This window comes from Ruditapes philippinarum, unplaced genomic scaffold, assembly GCF_026571515.1.
Source record: "Ruditapes philippinarum isolate M1 unplaced genomic scaffold, ASM2657151v2 ctg148_1_1_1_1, whole genome shotgun sequence".
In the NCBI taxonomy this organism is placed as follows: Eukaryota; Metazoa; Mollusca; class Bivalvia; order Venerida; family Veneridae; genus Ruditapes; species Ruditapes philippinarum.
The window spans coordinates 146,377-165,708 of NW_026862686.1; the positions used below are offsets into that span (position 1 = coordinate 146,377).

General features: G+C 32.3%; 1 protein-coding gene across 2 annotated transcripts in view; it reads left to right on the top strand.

Annotated features, from left to right (window-relative positions):
* Positions 1-18,174, top strand: part of LOC132719879 (putative pyridoxal-dependent decarboxylase domain-containing protein 2) — a 50,295-nt gene extending 32,121 nt beyond the window's left edge. For both annotated transcript variants that reach the window (XM_060703828.1, XM_060703829.1), the window contains 12 exons: positions 699-776; positions 1,244-1,310; positions 2,503-2,609; positions 3,289-3,394; positions 4,640-4,698; positions 5,112-5,224; positions 9,830-9,957; positions 11,873-11,991; positions 12,424-12,516; positions 12,860-12,959; positions 13,485-13,749; positions 14,386-18,174. In XM_060703828.1, coding sequence (XP_060559811.1) covers positions 699-776; positions 1,244-1,310; positions 2,503-2,609; positions 3,289-3,394; positions 4,640-4,698; positions 5,112-5,224; positions 9,830-9,957; positions 11,873-11,991; positions 12,424-12,516; positions 12,860-12,959; positions 13,485-13,749; positions 14,386-14,425 — 1,275 coding nt within the window. In that variant the 3' untranslated portion in view covers positions 14,426-18,174. The remainder of the gene's footprint in view (positions 1-698; positions 777-1,243; positions 1,311-2,502; positions 2,610-3,288; positions 3,395-4,639; positions 4,699-5,111; positions 5,225-9,829; positions 9,958-11,872; positions 11,992-12,423; positions 12,517-12,859; positions 12,960-13,484; positions 13,750-14,385) is intronic.
* The last annotated feature ends 1,158 nt before the right edge of the window (positions 18,175-19,332 follow it).

A 19,332-nucleotide genomic window follows, 5' to 3' on the forward strand; every position in this document is an offset into this window, starting at 1 on the left:
TATGTTATTATTTAGCGATGTTTGAGAAACTTGGTGAGGCTGTACCATGTATTATGTGATGTTTTTTAAATTTCTTCAACAATTTTAATGGGATTAGCACATTCCGAGCAGAAAATTGTCAGCTAATCTTAGGTCTAAATGATTGTTTTGTCAGATATTGAGTACATGTATTTGCTAACTTTCGAGACAACTGTCAGACCTTGTGATTTTTGCATGCTATCGCAGAAAACAACAGTTTTCCTAAAAAAATATATTTCATGTTTGATAGTTACTATCCAAGATCCAACGATAAATATAAAATGGATTTTGAATAGATTATTCCCCTTTATGAATTTCTTTTTTATCTAGGCTCATGTTTTTCATAACAAGTACTGAAAATAATTGAGCTTTACCATCTAATGAATGATAAATTGGATCCTACATTATGTCCAATTCTGAATTAGTAATTTTTGCAGCTCATTTGAGCCGTGTCACGACAAAACCAACATAATGGGTTTGCGACCAGCATGGATCCAGCGCAGGATCTATGCTGTTCGCTATCAGTTTCTCGACTTGTAAAAGGGTTGGTAAGTGAACAGCATGGATCCTGATCAGACTGCGCGGATGCGCAGGCTTGTCTGGATCCATGCTGGTTGCAAACCCATTATGTCATGACGCAGCTCATTTGTATCTTAAATCAATTGATATTATTCTTTCAGAGTCGAGAAGAGAAAAAGAAAGATGATAGAGCTGTTAGATCTATTTCAGACCTTATCTCAAAGGCAATCTCTGCATTGGTGAGCTTCTTCACAATTTAACCTTTAAGCTTCCTGATAATGTATAATGAACCTTGCTTTAAATTTGGACCTTTTTATTTTATTTTATTGGGTTGCAATAGAAATGCTTAAGTTTAGCAGTAGACAGTCTGGATCAATAGCCTGGTTTAAATGCTAGAGTAGCAAGAGTGAAGACAGTTAAACTTACTTTGATGGCAGTCTGAGCACTTTTAGCCATTCTTCATGTTAACAATTTTACATTCTTGTTAGTGCTATCCTTTTAAATCAATTATACAATACTGAAATTAATTTTAATACAATATAAACAGTTGTCAAGAAAAAATATTTTATTTGGGGATAAGATATAATATGCATTGCTAGTAAAATAAAAGTGTTTTCTTTCTTTAAATATTAATTCAGTTTCACTATATTTAAACTTGTTTTCAGTTGATGCATTTAATATATTAATATTATGTTGTGTATTTCAGCTGGTGTTTGAAATGGTTACCCCAACTGTAGTATTTAGGTATACAGAAGACACAAGAGAATCCAAAAGTAAGTAGAAGTATAAGCATTTCATCTGATTTCAGTATAACAATATGATATGGGAAATAATGATTTCAGTATAACAATATGATATGGGAAATAATGATTCCAGTATAACAATATGATATGGGAAATAATGATTTCAGTATAACAATATGATATGGGAAATAATGATTTCAGTATAACAATATGATATGGGAAATAATGATTTCAGTATAACAATATGATATGGGAAATAATGATTTCAGTATAACAATATGGTATGGGAAATAATGATTTCAGTATAACAATATGGTATGGGAAATAATGATTTCAGTATAACAATATGATATGGGAAATAATGATTTCAGTATAACAATATGATATGGGAAATAATGATTTCAGTATAACAATATGGTATGGGAAATAATGATTTCAGTATAACAATATGGTATGGGAAATAATGATTTCAGTATAACAATATGATATGGGAAATAATGATTTCAGTATAACAATATGATATGGGAAATAAATTTGCTATATCCTGCTGGCATAATTACCTGTTTTTCTCCCTTTGTCAGAGAGGATCAGTGACTACTAGATTTCCAGGACTCGTAATATCACAGTCAAGTCTTAAACTATTAAACTTACCTTTTATCTCTCCAACTATGTAATGAACATGACCTGCATTCATATATTTAGAACCCAACTTGCAAAATTCAGTGATTTCCAATACTGTTTATCAGGGTGGTTTTTTTTCGTGAGTTTCCGATTTCCATTATATGTGCATGCCATGCATATCGCGAAAAATAGATTTGCTAAACATTAGGGTTATGTAAGAATATTGAAAACAATAAATTTCTGACAAAAAGAGTGGTCTCTCTTTGCCAGCAGAAAAATGAGAAAAAAAATAGAAACATGTACAACAAAATCGCTAAAATTGAATTAGCTAAAAATGCCTAAAATTAGATTACTGCTGTACATGAAAATAACCTGATATACGGTATTCAAATGGTGATAATTAGCATCCAACAGTATAGAATTTGGATAAACCACTCGGGAACTGGAGCCTTGCTTTGCTCTAACCTGATGCCATAGTCCTGTCATTCTATTTTTTTTTTTTATATATTATTTATATAACTGCCAGCTCTATACCTGTGATGAGGTAGTTGGGACAAATTTGAATTTATCATGAATACAAACAACAATTTTGTGTTTCCAGATGTGGCAGTTGCTCCATATGCTGTTGGTACAACAATGGATGTGGAAGATGACGATGATGAGGAGGTTATAAAGAAGAAGACATACTACAACTCACTCAATATATGGGTACATTAACTTCTTATACTCACTAGTTATAGAATTACAGTGATCTGGTTTATGGCCCACTTGATGTCTACTGAAAAAAAAAATTGTGATAAGGTTATCTGCCTTCTGGCCAATATTTCTTCACTTTAGGGCAGTAAAGGGTTAACTTTCTATAATTTAAAAGGGGTTAACCTATTACTGCACTAAGTGATGATTTGTTAATTTTGAGCTCTGCTATTGACATAAGTTTGGTTCTAGTTCAGAATAGTGGAGAAGGAAAGTTTTAAAGTTGCTCTTGTTATAAGCAATGTTTTACTGAATGTGAAATCATTAAAAAATTATTGTCTGTGAAATAAATATAATTATTATCTTAAAATTTTGTATCAGAAAATTTTGATGCACAGTAATATTTATAGAAATGAATAGTCATACATGTACAATAAAACAATATTAAAATGTAGTCCTTATTTTATATCTACATTATATATGAGAATGTAATTATCTCAACGCAGACCTATTGTCATCCAGCATCCTTTTAATTTCCTTTTCAGTCTATTTCTATTTTTTTGATATAGAAAAATTCTTTTATTATACATTTGACAGTTCATCCTTTTAATTTTACTATATTCAGTTGAATCTCCATTCAGCCTATTTCTAATTTCTTTGATAAAGTGAATTAATTCTATTATACATTTAACAGTTGGGAGAGACACTGCAGACAGAGAACCCATATGTAGAGATAACAATGGTAGAGCTAGAGAGGGAAGGTGTATGTATGAAGTTTGCACCGTTAGAATCTGCTCAATGTAAGTTATTGCTTTATTCACCTTTGTTCTGCCTCTGTAGCCAAGTGGTTTATTTTACCGACGTCAAATCACATGCCTGTAACCTCTGAAGTGTTTTTTCTCACCTAATTGGGAATAGACTTTAGTCTGTTCTTGATTTTGGGAAGAATTATTGCTAAAATTGATTACTTAGGAAGTAAAAAAGCAGGGGTAAGTTCAATTTTTTTTGGAAAACTGCATGATTTTAAAATAAATTTCCATTGGGAAGAGACATTTTATGGGCCTTTGTTATATAAGGTGAATATCACTGCCTCAGTGGGTTTGAATGTTGACAGGAATGTTGGATTCATGGATGCGAGGAAGAAATTCATCTAGCAAACAAAATATTAGTGTTTCTATTCTGCCTGAAATAGAAAACAGAGGAGCACTTTAGACCTTTCTCCACCTACTAAGCTTGAAAGTAGTTGTGTAACTTTTGAAGTATCTGGCATAACTTGAAGTTTAACCCCCATCCTCCTTAAAAAAGACAAGAATATTCTTCCATCTAGCAAAGAAAAACTATTGTTGCTACTGCATATTAAAAGTGAAGAAAACGTATTCAGATTTTTTATGGTATGAGCTGTTATTTTAGCTGTAATTTTAAATTTTATTCTTTTCAAAATACACTAGATGATTCGTTTCAACATATTTTAAAGTTTTCTAAAGTATCAGTAACTTCAGTATAGATTACTAGCTAGGTCAACATGGGCTATTCATTTGAGAGGAAAGTTACAAGTATAAACCTGTCAATGTCTCACAAAAAGTAGACTGTGTCCCATATGTTGAGATAACATGCGGTAAAGGGTGAAGTTGTAGATAGAAAATCAAATGAGCCGCTTCATGACAAAACCAACATAATGGGTTTGCGACCAGCGCAGACTGATCAAGATCCATGCTGTTCGCTATCAGTTTCTCTACTTGTAATAGAGTTGGTAAGCAAACAGCATTGATCCTGATCAGACTGCTCGGAAGCGCAGTCTGGTCTGGGTCCATGCTGGTCGCAAACGCACTATGTTCGTTTTGTCGTGACGCGGCTCAAATAAATTAAGACTGGAGATTCTGAAAAAATCATACTTTTCACAAGTTTTAGCCAATAGTGATTTTCTTGAGGCTATTTAATAATTTAGAGCCAATTTGCTACCACAGCAACTTTGATAGCAGTATTTAATTGCTCTTGTAATTATATCTTTCAATATTTACAGATTTTTTAAAAATATTATTTTGTAGTGATTGGAACACAAAAAGAACATTTAGAGGGATTTATAGCATGCCTGTGTAATCAAATTGTAAGTATTCTATCAGAATATTAATAAACTTTTATAAGTATTATTAGTTTATAATATGTAATGTTATACTGGTGATTCTTTTGAATAAAAAGGCGAGATATTATAAATGCTGCAGCATTGTTGCAAAACTCACGCAAAAGCTTTTAATGTAGCCCATTTACCAACAATTGCTTATCATGACTATTTGCAATCCATCATTAAACATTAATGCTTTTACGTAAGTTCAATCGAAGTAGGTATTTTAAAAACTTTTATTTGAAAAAGCTACCAAGCAATAATGGTATGTGGTTCAACCAAGGTACTCACAGCAGACTCTTAAAGTGACACTGTAGTCAGATATTCAACCAAAAACAAAATTGGATAGACCTTTCCTTTGTTTTATTTAGACCTAAATATTTGTGTTATATATATAGGCAATATTAGATGCAACAACATTGAACTACGAGAAATTCCGACTGATCACAGCTGAACAGGAGAATCTGAAACTTGTTGAAGTTGGAAACTGGGCCGGATTGGGGGCAGTGCAGTATGTATTTTATCTTAATTGATTTGTCAATGTGTTATTCTGAAAAGCTGAAACTTGACTACTATCTTAGTTACTATCTATTTAACCCATTAATTCATATACACGCCTTTTAACGCCTTTTTCACCCCCCCCCCCCCCCTTTTTATGCCACCGCAGCATCTGCGATGCGGTGGCATATAGCGATTCACCTGTGTGTGTGTGTGTTTGTGTGTGTGTTTGTGTGTGTGTTATATAGATTATATAGTGAACTTAAAAAATCTTCTTGTGAAAAACCACTAGTCCAATTTCAACCAAACTTGGCAGGATTGTTCCTTGGGTGAAGGGCTTCCAAAGTTGTTCAAAGAATTTCATTCCATGCAGAAATCTGGTTGCCATGGCAACCAAAAGGAATTATAAGAATAAATTTAAAAAATCTTCTTGTAAAGACCCAAAAGGCCTAGAGCTTAGATATTTTGCATAAGGCATTGTCTGGTAGACCTCTAACAAGATTGTTCAAATTATAGCCCTGGGGTCAAAATTGGCCCCGCCCCGAGGGTCATTGATTTTCACTATGTACATATAGTAAAAACTTAAAATACCTTCTTGTAAAAACCCAAAAGGCCTAGAGCTTAGATATTTTGCATAAGGCATCTTCTGGTAGACCCTTACCATGATTGTTCAAATTATAGCCCTTGGGTCAAAATCGGCCCGCCCCGGGGTCATTGATTTTCACTATATGTACATATAGTAAAAACTTAAAACACCTTCTTGTAAAGACCCAAAAGGCCTAGAGCTTATATATTTTGCATAAGGCATTGTCTGGTAGACCTCTACCCAGATTGTTCAAATTATAGCCCTGGGGTCAAAATTGGCCCCGCACCGGGGGTCATTGGTTTTCCTTATATGTATATAGTAAAAAATTATAGTAAAAACTTCAAAAAAAAATTCTTCTAGCAATTGACAAATGCTAGAGGTTAGATATTTTGCATGAAACATTGTGTAGTAAACCTCTAGCAAGATTGTTCAAATTATAGCCCTGGGGTCAAAATTGCCCCCGCCCTTGGGGTCATTGATTTCAATATATACATATAGTAAAAAATAAATAAATCTTATTGTCTGAAGGTGCAAGGCTTAGAGCTTTAATATTTGTTAAATTATATCATCTGAAGGTACTCTACAAAAGTTATTCAAAGTTTTGCCTCTTGTGTCAAAATTAGCCCCGCCCCCTGGTGGCCATAGTTTTCCTTATATGTATATAGTACAAACTTAAAAAATCATCTTCTCTAAATTTACAAAGGCTAGAGTTAAGATATTTTGCATGAAACATTGTGTAGTGAACCTCTGGCAAGATTGTTCAAATTATAGCCCTGGGGTCAAAATTGGTTCCGCCCCGGGGTCATTGATTTTCATTATGTACATATAGTGAAAAAATAAAAAATATTTTTGTCTGAAGGTACAAGGCATAGAGCTTTGATGTTTGATATATAATATCATTTATAGGTCGTCTACCAAAGTTGTTCAAAATTTTCCCCTGGTGTCAAAATTGGCCCTGCCCGGGGGCAGTGATTCTCATTATGTACACATAGTAAAAACAGAAAATAAAACAAATGTTTTCTGAATGGGAGAAAGCTATAGCTTAGATATTTGACTTGAAATGTTGTTTGGTGGACCTGTATCAAAATTGTTTTGAATTAAACCCTTGGGTCAAAATTATACCTTGCCCAAGGGGACAGTGACCTACTTTCTTGTCCTTTGATGTACAGCAATGACATTTTGACCATGTGCACAATTTTAGTTGTAAAATTGAACTTTGATATCAGGTGACCTAGATTTTGATGATGTGACCTACTTTCTTGTCCTTTGGTGTACAGCTATGAAATTTGAACCATGCGGTGGCATAGCATTTTTCTCAAATGCAATCTTGTTTGTTGTCTCAAATGATGAAAAAATGCCTTATTTAGGCCCTAAACACTTGTTTTTGTTTGAGAAATGTTGTTAAAAAAAGTGACCTCTTTTTCGGCGCGCCCCCCAACCAAAAGATACATCGGGGTTGCCAGAAGGGGGATGTGCCCCCTTCTGTTTGAAGGGGGGCGGAGTCCCCCTCATCGCTGTTTGGGGGGTTTGAAGGGGGGCGGAGTCCCCCTCATCGCCAAGAAAATTTTGGACTTGTGAGAGGCTGTAAATGACCCCAGATTGATCATAAGGTAACGTGTAACCAACGCTGAAAAGCATTTGACTCTATCTCAATCCATTGAGAAGTTGCAGCACTTTGAATTCAATTTTGATGGAAAAAATCAACACAAAATAGTGATTTTTGGCAATTTTGAGATGTCCCCTCGTTACCATGGTAACAGAAAATTTAAGCCTGAGCATGCTGTTGCAAGGGCAATGGTCCAGTCAACATTTGTGCCAAGTTTGATTAGTGTTGAAGCAGTTTTTATAGTATTATAGCAATTTAAACTTGTAACGGGAGACTTTTCAATGAAAACAGCCATTTTTCACAAAATGCTCATGAAGTAATGGGTTAAATTTGAAAAAGTTTTCTTTATATGTTTTAGAATTATTTTGTTATTTTCATAACTCAAATTTTTTTTCTCTGAAATTGTTTTGCCCAATTTCAATTGTCTTAAATCCTAACTTTAAATTATTTATACCAAAGTCACAGGCAAAATACTTGATAGATCTATATAATAAATTTAGAAATTTCTTTTTTAATGTACCAATATACATGTATATTGTTATTGATAATTACATTAATATAAATGGTATTTACATTAGCATCAAGTGATTTATTGACATTAAGTGACCAAGAATAAGTTTTACTTTAGTAAGTGATTAATCTAGATACAATTATTAGTCCCCTACCGGTTTACCGGAGGGGACTTTAGGTTTACCCTCCGTCCGTCTGTTCGTCTGTCCGTCCGAGCAAACATTTGATATTTATGAGCTTCATTCCGTAGTTAAATAAAGAACAAAAGCTCATAAAATTCAAATTAAGAGCTATTTTTTTGATTTTATGAGCTGATTTTGCTTATGGACTTTGGTCCAGGTGTAGTTTATGAGCTGATTTACCTCTTAAATATCAAAAGTTGGTACGTCCGTCCGTCAGTCCGTCCGTCCACAAAACTGGATCCCGCGATAACACAAAAAGTACTGAAAATATTTTAATGAAACTTGGTACATGGATAGATGGCAGTATGGAGATTATGCACGTCTTTTTCTTTTCTTCCTATGTTGAAAATTCTGGTTGCTATGGCAACAAATAGACTGAAAATATGGCAAATTTTACACATAACCTGGATCCCGCGATAACGCAAAAAGTACTGAAATTTTTTTTATGAAACTTGATATATGGATAGATGGCAGTATGGAGATTATGCATGTTTTTTTCTTTTTTTCCTATGCTGAAAATTCTGGTTGCTATGGCAACAAATAGACTGAAAATATGGCAGATTTTACACATAACCTGGATCCAGTGATAACGCAAAAAGTATCGAAAATATTTTTATGAAACTTGACATATGGGTAGATGGCAGTATGGAAATTATGCACATCCTTTTCTTATCTTCCTGTGTTGAAAATTCTGGTTGCTATGGCAACAAATAGACTGAATTTCAAGATTTCTGATTCTAGTTTTTAAGTTTTTTCACTATAAGTTCTTTATTTCTTAAGGTATTTTCTTCAAAATTTAAAAGTAAGTTGCTAGTCATCAGCAACATCATATGTGACAAAGTTTACAACTGTAGCACAAAATTTATCAGAATTACCTCCCTTGAACTTAAAATTTTCATGAAAAAAAAACATTTTTTTTTTAATAACTTCTTTTTTTCTTAACATATCTACTTCAAACTTCATATAAATGTTTCTTATTATCACTCAACATTTGTGAGTGTTCAATACTCTAGCAAGACTATTTCCAGAATTATGCCCCTTTTGAACTTAGACTTTTTTTTTGAGAAATTGGTAATTTTTACTCCAACTTCTTCAATCATGATAGAATTTTCTTCAAACTCCCACATCATTATAATATGACAAGGTTTATAAATCTAGCATCCATATTTCCAGAATTATCTCCTCCTTAAACTTTTAATTTTTCCTATTTGTTCTTTTAACTTTCATTTACTTCAAATTCAAAATAAATATTCAATATTCATACCTTCATTACTAATTGTTCTTTGTTACACTCACATCATGTATGACATCGTTATCTCTTTTTTTTTTAAATTTTGCTTTTAAAATGTTATATTTTGATAACAGGGATGTTTAAAAAATAACTTTAGACTGTCCTTCAGTCCGTCTGTCTGTCTGTTCACTGTGATCACTTTTAAAGAACTTTTTCAACAAATTTACTTAAAATAGAAACATAAGTGAATGGCCAATGGCCCTTCAGAATGTTGCTTGGGCTCTTATCGGTAGGGGACTTATGGATTGCTTGCAATACTATGATAATTGCTTGTTAAAACTATAACATGATTAACTTCACATTGAAATTGATAGTTCAACATTACGAAGATTTTTAAATAACAATTTACAACTACCGACACTTTGTAAAAAACCTTCAATTTCATAATAGTAAAAGGTTTGATTTGCAAAATACAGCATCTGCTCTATTTTGAAATATTTCAGATACATTCCAAGTGCCTATGTGAAGGAAGGATTAGATTTAAGTGATGAGATAGCAAAGAAAGAGGTCAACAATCTGAACATTGAGCTGGTGCATAAACTCAAAGATACAGACAGCGCATTTTCATTGGGTAAATAGTTTCATGTAACCTTTAATCTGCTGGAATCGAAAGTGATTAGCCTGTGTAATTAGTATAGGGTCAAGCCAGGCTAACCTGGCCATTCATACAGACTGACCAGGCTCTATTTTAAGAATCTTACTCTGGCTGGCGGTACAGTCTGGAATATCTAGCTTGAGGGTAACTATTTACGGCGGTAACAAGGCTCTGCTGAATTTCCACTAAACAGTTACCTACGAGCTAGATATTCCCGAGCTAGATATTCCTGTTCGTAATGACAGCCGGCGTTTGATTCTTTTTCTTACATATTACATTAATCGTATTTCGGATAGAAATTACGAAAACTGATATTTTCATTAAGTATTTGTTACTTATAGTAACATATTAATTTACAACTTCATTCATAACGGCAAAATGACATCATACTAAGAACTTTATTCATTCATAAAAGGTTCGTTGGAATGACATACAGTCAAACGTGTATTAAGCGACCGGGCAAGGGAAACACCAAAAACGGTCGCTTAATGAAACGGTCTCTTAAGACAGTCAGCATGATATGAAAGTCAAAATTTATAAATGACATCTTTTTTATTCGATGGGACTGTTTTTCAACTTCATTTTGATATAAATGTTGAATAATAAGTACGCTCCGACAATCTAAACGGATGCAAATGTAAAAATAACGTTCTGATATTTATTGACAAAACAGTTTTGATCCCTTACGTACATGTTTGACATTTTTCCCAGAATTTTTTAACTTCTCCGTTGTTTTTCCTTGTCTCCAACACGAAAACCCTATTAGTGAAGATGTTTTCTGTTGTGCATTTTTTTTTCATTTGAAATAAACAAACTACATCTATTTGTTACGATTAATTTAATGGCTGATCAAGTTCAAGGTCAATTCAATGCCGTCTAAATGTCAACAAGCGAAGCGTATACACCATCTCAGTATGGGCGGAGCGTTGCATTGTTTATCCGATATTATTGGATAATACACGTCACGCGTATACTTAACTTCATTTGCATACGCTTAAACGGTATGGGAAATAGAGTTTTTCACACGTTTATTGTTGTGTTTTGATTGCTGACACTTGTGACATAACGAGGTGGCGTTCTCTAAAAACACAATTACTTGACAGGTAAAAGTGGTCGTTTAATGAAAAGATTAATGTCAATTAGGTGACTAATTAGCGGTCGCTGGTCGCGTTGAGCAAAAGTCGCTTAATACATTAAAGATATAGAGAGAAAATGATCGGGGGGAATTTAAAGTGGTCGTTTAAGACAAAAGTCGCTTAATACACGTGGTCGCATGGGAAAGTTAGACTGTAATTTAAAACATCAGACTTGTCTCCCATTGGGGGGAAGAGGGGTTTTTCTAGCACCAGTGTAAACAGTAGATGATCCTGTCTGATATGCAAGAAACTATGGATAACTCAACTATTAGCTTGATTAATTATAGAAAAGGGAGAGCTAATGTACTCATGGGTCATTCCCTTTGAATGTTTCTTTCATACAGATATTTGGGAAGTTTTTTTTAAGCTTTGTACACTTAAATATAAATTAAATTAAAATAACTGTGTAAGTCAAATAACTATGAGATATTGATACATTATCTAAATGTGAGATAATCATTTGTGGCTTGTGTTTGAAATTTAGTAGTAAGTAATGGCTTTTTTTTACGAAGCTTACACAATCGGTTTCCAAATCTTCCCCATGTGGATCTCAGCTGATGTACACAACAAAATTACAATATATAAACATTTTACATATACACAGTGTACACACAACATATATACACAAATGCCATATTGAAATAAATCAACTAACTTGAAGTAATAAGTAATCAAGCAAGAACATGAGAGCGGTTAGGAAGATATTATTGTACAACAACAATATGTAAATACCAGGTTTTTGTTGTTTTATCTAGGTTATGCAGACAATGAGATAGCATGTGTTAAGTTTGGTTTGATAACGGACGAAACTGATGTACATGAATTGATTGGTATGGTCCAGGAAACCGGCAAACAAGTTGAGGAAGCTTCAAAGGTAAGTCTTGCCTCCCTTCAGTTAAGCCATACGCAAACCCACAGCAGTGTGATACTAAATTAAACCATATGTACACTTAATAATATTTTACAGATTTTGTTTTGGAGAAAGGTGAAAGTCAAGTTGTTACACTGAAAATTTATCATTTATTTAGCTATGTAGATTGATGGAAAAGAAATATCAGGACAGTTGGAATATGTTTTACAGATTATTGGAATTAAGTTAAAAGCACAGGATACTTAAAGCTTGCTTTTATTTATTTTTTTATCCATTTCCAAGGCTGTTAAATTTTAATATAAGGTATATAATAAAAATGAAAAACAACTTAGGATTTTGTTAAATTAATCATCTGTAAGCATTTTGATATTTAATATGTTTTGGTAGGTTCCCATTTAGCGTATGTATATAAATGTAAATATATTATTATTGCAGTACTTTGAAAGTATGTCTGAGTTAGTGAGGAAAGGAATCGAAGAAGCCAACAAAGATCTACAGGTGGAGAATGAACATAAACTTATGCAAGAGGTATTTTACCTGTCATATAACTTTTATTGAGCTTTATGTATGTAATCTGTACAGATGTAAAGTACGCCTTTTCTTTCAAGTATTATAGCATTTAATCCAATTAAGGGTAATGAATTCTAAAGTGATAAATAATGACAAATGTTTCACAATTTTGTAATAAATTCGAAGCCACCCTTCACCTGATATTGACAGTTATTGTAATAACTATTTTTAGTAAATTTTGACATGTGCGTGGGTGTTTCTAACTGTGAAATCATAACTTGAGAAGCCCCTTCACAACATGCTGTTTCAAAAATAAGCACATGTATGACTTGTTGTGAATACTGATGTTTTTATATTTCAGGGTGTGTTAAGGCAGATTCCTATGATAGGTTCAATGATGAATTGGTTTTCGCCACCCCCTAAAGATGCTGTTAGAGGCAGAACCTTTAACCTTGTCTCAGGTATTTATTTAATCACTTTTCATTAACAATTTAATCATAATCTGCAGGGTATTTTTTTCTCAAAGATCAAAATTGTACATTTTGAAAAAGAAAATGAGGATTTAAAGTTTATTTCTCGCTCAGTCAAATGTAAGATAAGTGGTCAAAATTAAAGTTGCTTACTAATGGCCATACTTATTTTGCCCTGCAATTCAACAAATTTTTTACTATTGAAGGAAAAATCTGCATATGTTTTATAAGTGTTAAAATATTGAAGTTATTAAAATCAATATGAAAATATTTGGAGGGTTTGTAGTTTGCCATTTTATACCTAAAATAATGAAATGAGAGCAACTCTGTGTCATTTTAGTGCAGAAAAAGGTTAATTCCTAATAAAATTTAATAGGAGTTAACTCTTTACTGCGATTAGGTGATAATTATGTGGTCATACTCTTCAACTCCTGAAATTTGCAATGGTACCTTAACAGTATCAGTGTGACCAAAAAATTATTACTCATAGACAAATGTTTTGTTGAATATTTACAGGAACTATAGCAAGCACAGAAGAGACCTATAAGTATAAAATGCAGATACAAACAGAGGGTGGGTCAAGGTCTCGGTCCAGGCAGACATCTGGCACAGGTTCGGTTACCTCTATGTCCAGTATGTCAAGTCCAAGATCGCCTGCAGCCGATGGTCATCCAGGTACAAAGACGGCGGGGGATATCAAAGCTGGACTGGTAAATTCATCACATGAAGGTGATCTAGGGGAAAGTCATGACTCTCTACCTTCACCAAATGGTAATCTTAGGTATGTTGATGAAATTATATGCTAGCTGAAAAATAAACGATGAAAAAATAATTAGAATTTTTTTTTGTAGAATTTTCATTTTTATGCTTGAAACTTTGTCCATTTTTGGCTAGTAAGTTCTTTAAAATAAAAAAGAGATCAAAAATTTTTGATTGAATTAAGTTCTATAAAATAAAAAAGAGATCAAATTTTGAATCGTGTGTACAAAGTTAAGCATAATCACTACAAAGAAACATAAAGCATTACCCACACAAATGAAACTTTAACATAACCTCGACAAACATAATATAAGCATAATCTCTCCAAACAAAAAGTTGAGTATAACTTCTACAAATGAACATTAAGCATTACCTCTACAAATAAAACTAAAACATAACCTCTACAAACAAAAATTAAACATACCTTTTTACAAGCATCAATGAAAAAAGCAACTTATTTCCTTATAAGTCTTGACTTTCTCTGGTTTAGACAGATGGTAAATGTTAGGCGTATTGTTTCACAGTTCAAACAATTCAGACATGAAGCGCTAAATTATATTATAATGAATGCATTTTCAACAAATATTTAAAATTAATTTTAGTATAAAATTAAATTATATCATACTGTTGGTGTAACTCATTTCTTTTCTTTTTTCAGATTAGAGTTAGACAGTCAGGAACATGAGGCTAAAGCTTAATGATCTAGTAGAATAATCATTTCATTTACAGAAGATCTGCATCATTTCAAGGTCATTAAATTTGAATGTCATGGTCATGGTCATTCATTCAAATTTCAAGGTTATTTACTGCAAAGTTCAAGGTCATTTATGTAACCTTGACATTGTATGCACACACTTGATAAACTGTACAGCTGGGGGATAATCTCAAGTGGAAAGAACTGTTGTTGTTGTTTTTTTAAAACATGCTGATGTACACATCAATACACTAAATATATGTTGGTGTAATGACAAGGTCATAATCAGAAGGTCATATTGTGAAATTCTGACAATGTCTTGACACTAGTGAAGAAGATAATTCTTTATTGAATCTATCATTGATGAAAAAAAGAGGGATTTTAAAACTGTATTTATTGTACTTTGTTGTTTTTTTATGGACATGTTATATTTTATTATTGAAATGATTTTGATAGATAATTATTTTGTAAAAAGTGGAAAAGGCTGTGACTTACCTATGTGATGTAACTATGCCATTGGCTTATACAGGGTTTAAATGTGTATAAGTTTTTGTATATTTTGTAAATATATCTGTAACATTCCATATGGACTGGTATCTTGTGTAACGAAAAAATTTGTATGTGATCTTAAGGCCAAAACATTTTGATGTTTGTTTGCTGTCTTGAAGTTTAAAACTCACTTAAATTAGCTAGATCTTTTTTAAGCCCAAGGCTGACCAGATAAATGTGTTGTATCAAGTCTTTACTTTTAAACAAATGGAAATAAAAGATTGTTTTACCATGTTTATCCGGGAGATGGGAAACAAACATTTTAGTTTTTTGCCTTGTGAAAAAATATAGATTTAGTGTGTAAAATAACCTCAAATCATATATTACATATCTTAGGAGTTGTATGTGTTAATGTTGGAAATGTGTTTGAGAATGAATGCAAGATCTTGGCAAGTATAAAACTTCATCTTTGTAAGTCAGGGTAAACAAGACTTGCCTATGTCAGGAACTGGGTCAGCTTTACATCTGTGCAGTTTGGCTAGACTCATTTCATTTGGCTGCTTGATTTTAAAAGTTTTAAATTTGAAATCCTCTTCAGATACAAATGAACTGTTCCAAACTCAAATTTTGGACGAGTCATGACATTAAATAGGCTGGCAAAACTTTATTGAAAATAGTAAATTGTTCTGTTTGGTTTTATCTGTCATCTGTTTTACTGGGATTTATTGAAGCCTACTGCAAACAGTGCAGACCAAGGTCAGCCTGTATATCTGTATTGTCTGATCATGGTCTGCACTGTTTCTTGTTCTGTCAGTACATTATTAAAATTTTGATTTTTCTCCCCCTAAAATGATGAATGGTTTTGACAGATTGATTGATGGACAAATCCTTTAAAGAAGGTTATATTGAAGATTTGAAGAAATGTTCTTGGAAAATGTGTCCTTTTTACATGTTTTTTATTTGTTTGTTTAAGACTGATACATTGTTACTGAATTTTGTTTTATTATGAATTTATTAAAGAGGGTTTTTATTTTATTCTGTTATGCTTTACATGCAGTTATTATTTTTGTTTATATTAAGTTCTGTTTAGGGATATGTTTTACTGATTTTTTTAAAACAGTTTTTTTTTTGTTACATTGTCGATCCATTCTTCCAAGTTTTTAGTATTACGAAGAGGATGTATACTTAAATAAACATTTATCATTATTTTGATATTGTATGTGAACCAACAATTTGATTTTATTGTAGTTGGATATTTATATATACAAAACCAGTTTATCGTAAAGAAACCAATAATAACATGATATTTGATCTGACAAATTATTGCGGACAGCTTATACAATTTTGCTTTTTGGTGGTATGATGTCTCAGAATTTTCAAGATGGTAAGAAAAAAATACAAAATGCTTTTACACTTGTTAGATTAGGCCCAACCAATATCTCTTTAAAAACAAGTTAGTGATACTTTAAAGCTTCGGTTATTTTTTTTTATCTTTTATTTTTCCTTTGAGAAAATAACTGTCTCTCTACTTCAGTAAAGTCATTAATTATATAGACTTCAGGTGGTAGTTGGTAAGTTTAAGAAATCAAGTTTGATGTTTAAAAACAACGTTTTTATACAGGACTTTACTTTAAAAACAAGTAATGAAAAACATATTTATTTTCTATATTTTCATGTCTCATTTTTGTTCCATTATACTAGTAGACAAAAATGTGTTCACAATCATATTGAGTCATACTCCTATATTATAATGTATTAACAATGTACTTGTTGTTTTTTCCTGTATATCTGTCATGTACACACAAATATCCATTCCATGTACATGTAACACTGTGATATATATTTATAATTGAGCCGCGTCATGACATAACCAACGTAATGCGTTTGCGACCAGCATAGATCCAGACCAGCCTGGGCATCCGCGCAGTCTGATCAGGATCCGTGCTGTTCCCTTTCAAACCCTATAACAAGTAGAGAAACTGATAGAGAACAGCATGGATCCTGATCAGACTGCACGGATGCGCAGGCTGGTCTGAATCCATGCTGGTTACAAACGCATTGTTTTGTCATGTCGTGGCTCAATATATTAGTAATCTATGCTAACAGACTATTTATTTATTTAACCATGTTATCTACCTGTTTGTTAATTATAGATAAGTTCTCTTAACATTATTATGAATGACTTTATATACATAGATAACATAACTTACTGTAGATCAATTACTATCGAAATATTGGGACTTCAGTAATTGATAACTTTCTTTATGCTTTGGATTTATATAACACCATTGCAGCTGGTTAAAAATGCATGGACAAAGTATGGTTAATGGAGAACCAGGACAGGAGAAAAATTTAATTCGCTTTAACTTTGCTTTTCAAAAATGTAGAAAGAAAAAGACAAAAGTAGAAGGTTCTATGCAAGACTTGTTTTTGCGAACAATTTATCATGAAGTGTTTGTCCTGGACATTTCAAAACTGTTCCCGTTATATAATCTGACTGGCAGCATATAGGGTGCTGTTTAATTCAGCTTATAAGCAGGTTTAAAGTCAAAATGTTTGAAATATACATTTGTTTATTGATATGGACAAACTTAAAGAAATCCACTTATTTTTTTGGTGCAGCTTTGTATGTTTTGTAGATACTTGCAATGTTATATGCTATTTTAGCACACACCACTGGCGCTTTTGTGGCTCCATAAGATAGGTATTGCACACCCGTGAAAAAAAGTTATGTTATATTTCTAAGAGCTTTTTGGTATGTGTTTAAATGTTACTTTATTTACAGATTTTTTTTTTCTTGTCAAGATATTACAGGAAATCATGTAAACTGTAGTTACTTGTAGTTTATAGTTATAAAATTTACAGTTTTATTCACTCACACTTGCCTAATATAAATACATTTATATCATATATCACCTCCTTATAATGGAATTAAAACAAATTTATCTTTAGTTCATAGTATTAGATCATTGATGCCAATATATACAAAATTTATATATAACACAATAGTTAGAAAAACAGCAATTTATTTTCCTTTTACCTTTTATGTTGTTCAACAATTTTCTCTTTTTGCTTTTGGATAACTATTTTGGTTTGTGTAATTGTTATGAATATTTTGACATATTTTCTGTGGTGTTTTTTTGTGTGTTTTTCCAGAAAGAATCAAATTGGAATACTAATTTCTGTCTATCACTGGTTAAAATTTGTTTGTAACTTTGGTGCTTTTGTCCTCACTGCTGCTAATTTATGTTATGCAGAAATTTTTGAATTTTTTTTATGCAAGAAGGAAACATCTTAATTGCAGATGGCTGTTGGCTCTACATAGGCATGGCTTAAAATTATGCTTGTTTAAGCATTTCTGAGCATTTCTTCATTTGGTAAAAGCTTGAAAATTGACATCAGACCGAAAAAATTATCAGTTTACTTATAATCAAGTACCAAATCAAAGCTAACTGTAAAAGTGTGACTTGGCTTTTTAAGTAAAATTGAAAGGTTATTTTTGAAAAACTGATTTTTGATTACTTGAATATGCTACATTATTTGATGGAATAATCAATATATTACTCTACATTATGTGAAGTTATTAACATAGAAGATTTTCATTTACTAGAATTATGCTACATTAATGAAAATTATAGTCTATATATTGCTGAAAACAAATAATTGATATACAACTCTAGATCTACATTTTGTGAAGTTAATGATAAGTAGAAAGTCACAAATTCCATTTATAAAATGTATAATGTGCTATATTGTATTTAAATGAGATTGTTTAATTTATTGCAAGAGTTATTTTCATGTATTATTTGGGGGTTATAAATGATTGGGGATTTATTCTGAATATAAAGTGGTAAAAAATCGTTGCGTTTTGTTGATTATTTTGAGCCTTGTGTATTTATTTATTACAATATGGGGCCTCTGTGGCCAAGTGCAGGATGCCTTGAAAAATATATGAGCCGTGTCACGACAAAACCAACATAATGGGTTTGAGACCAGCATGGATCCAGACCAGCCTGCGCATCCGTGCAGTCTGATCAGGATCTATGCTGTTCACTATCAGTTTCTTTACTTGTTATAGGGTCTGTATGCAAACAGCATGGATCCTGATCAGACTGCGCAGATGTGCAGGCTGGTCTGGATCCATGCTGGTCGCAAACGCATTATGTTGGTTTTGTCGTGACGCGGCTCAATTATATCCTCAGGTAATGTTGATGGCAGTCTGATTCCAACTAAACACTGTTGGTTGAAAATGTAATGTTTACAAGAACACTGTTTCAGTTATACAGGTATATTCATATAAAGCATAACCGTAAATTGAGCATATGAAATGACAGGCAATACTGGAAAAAAACTATTTACACGAAGTCTTATAGTTCAACTAAATATGCCCGGTATAGCATGTGAAAGTAAATTTAAAAAGAT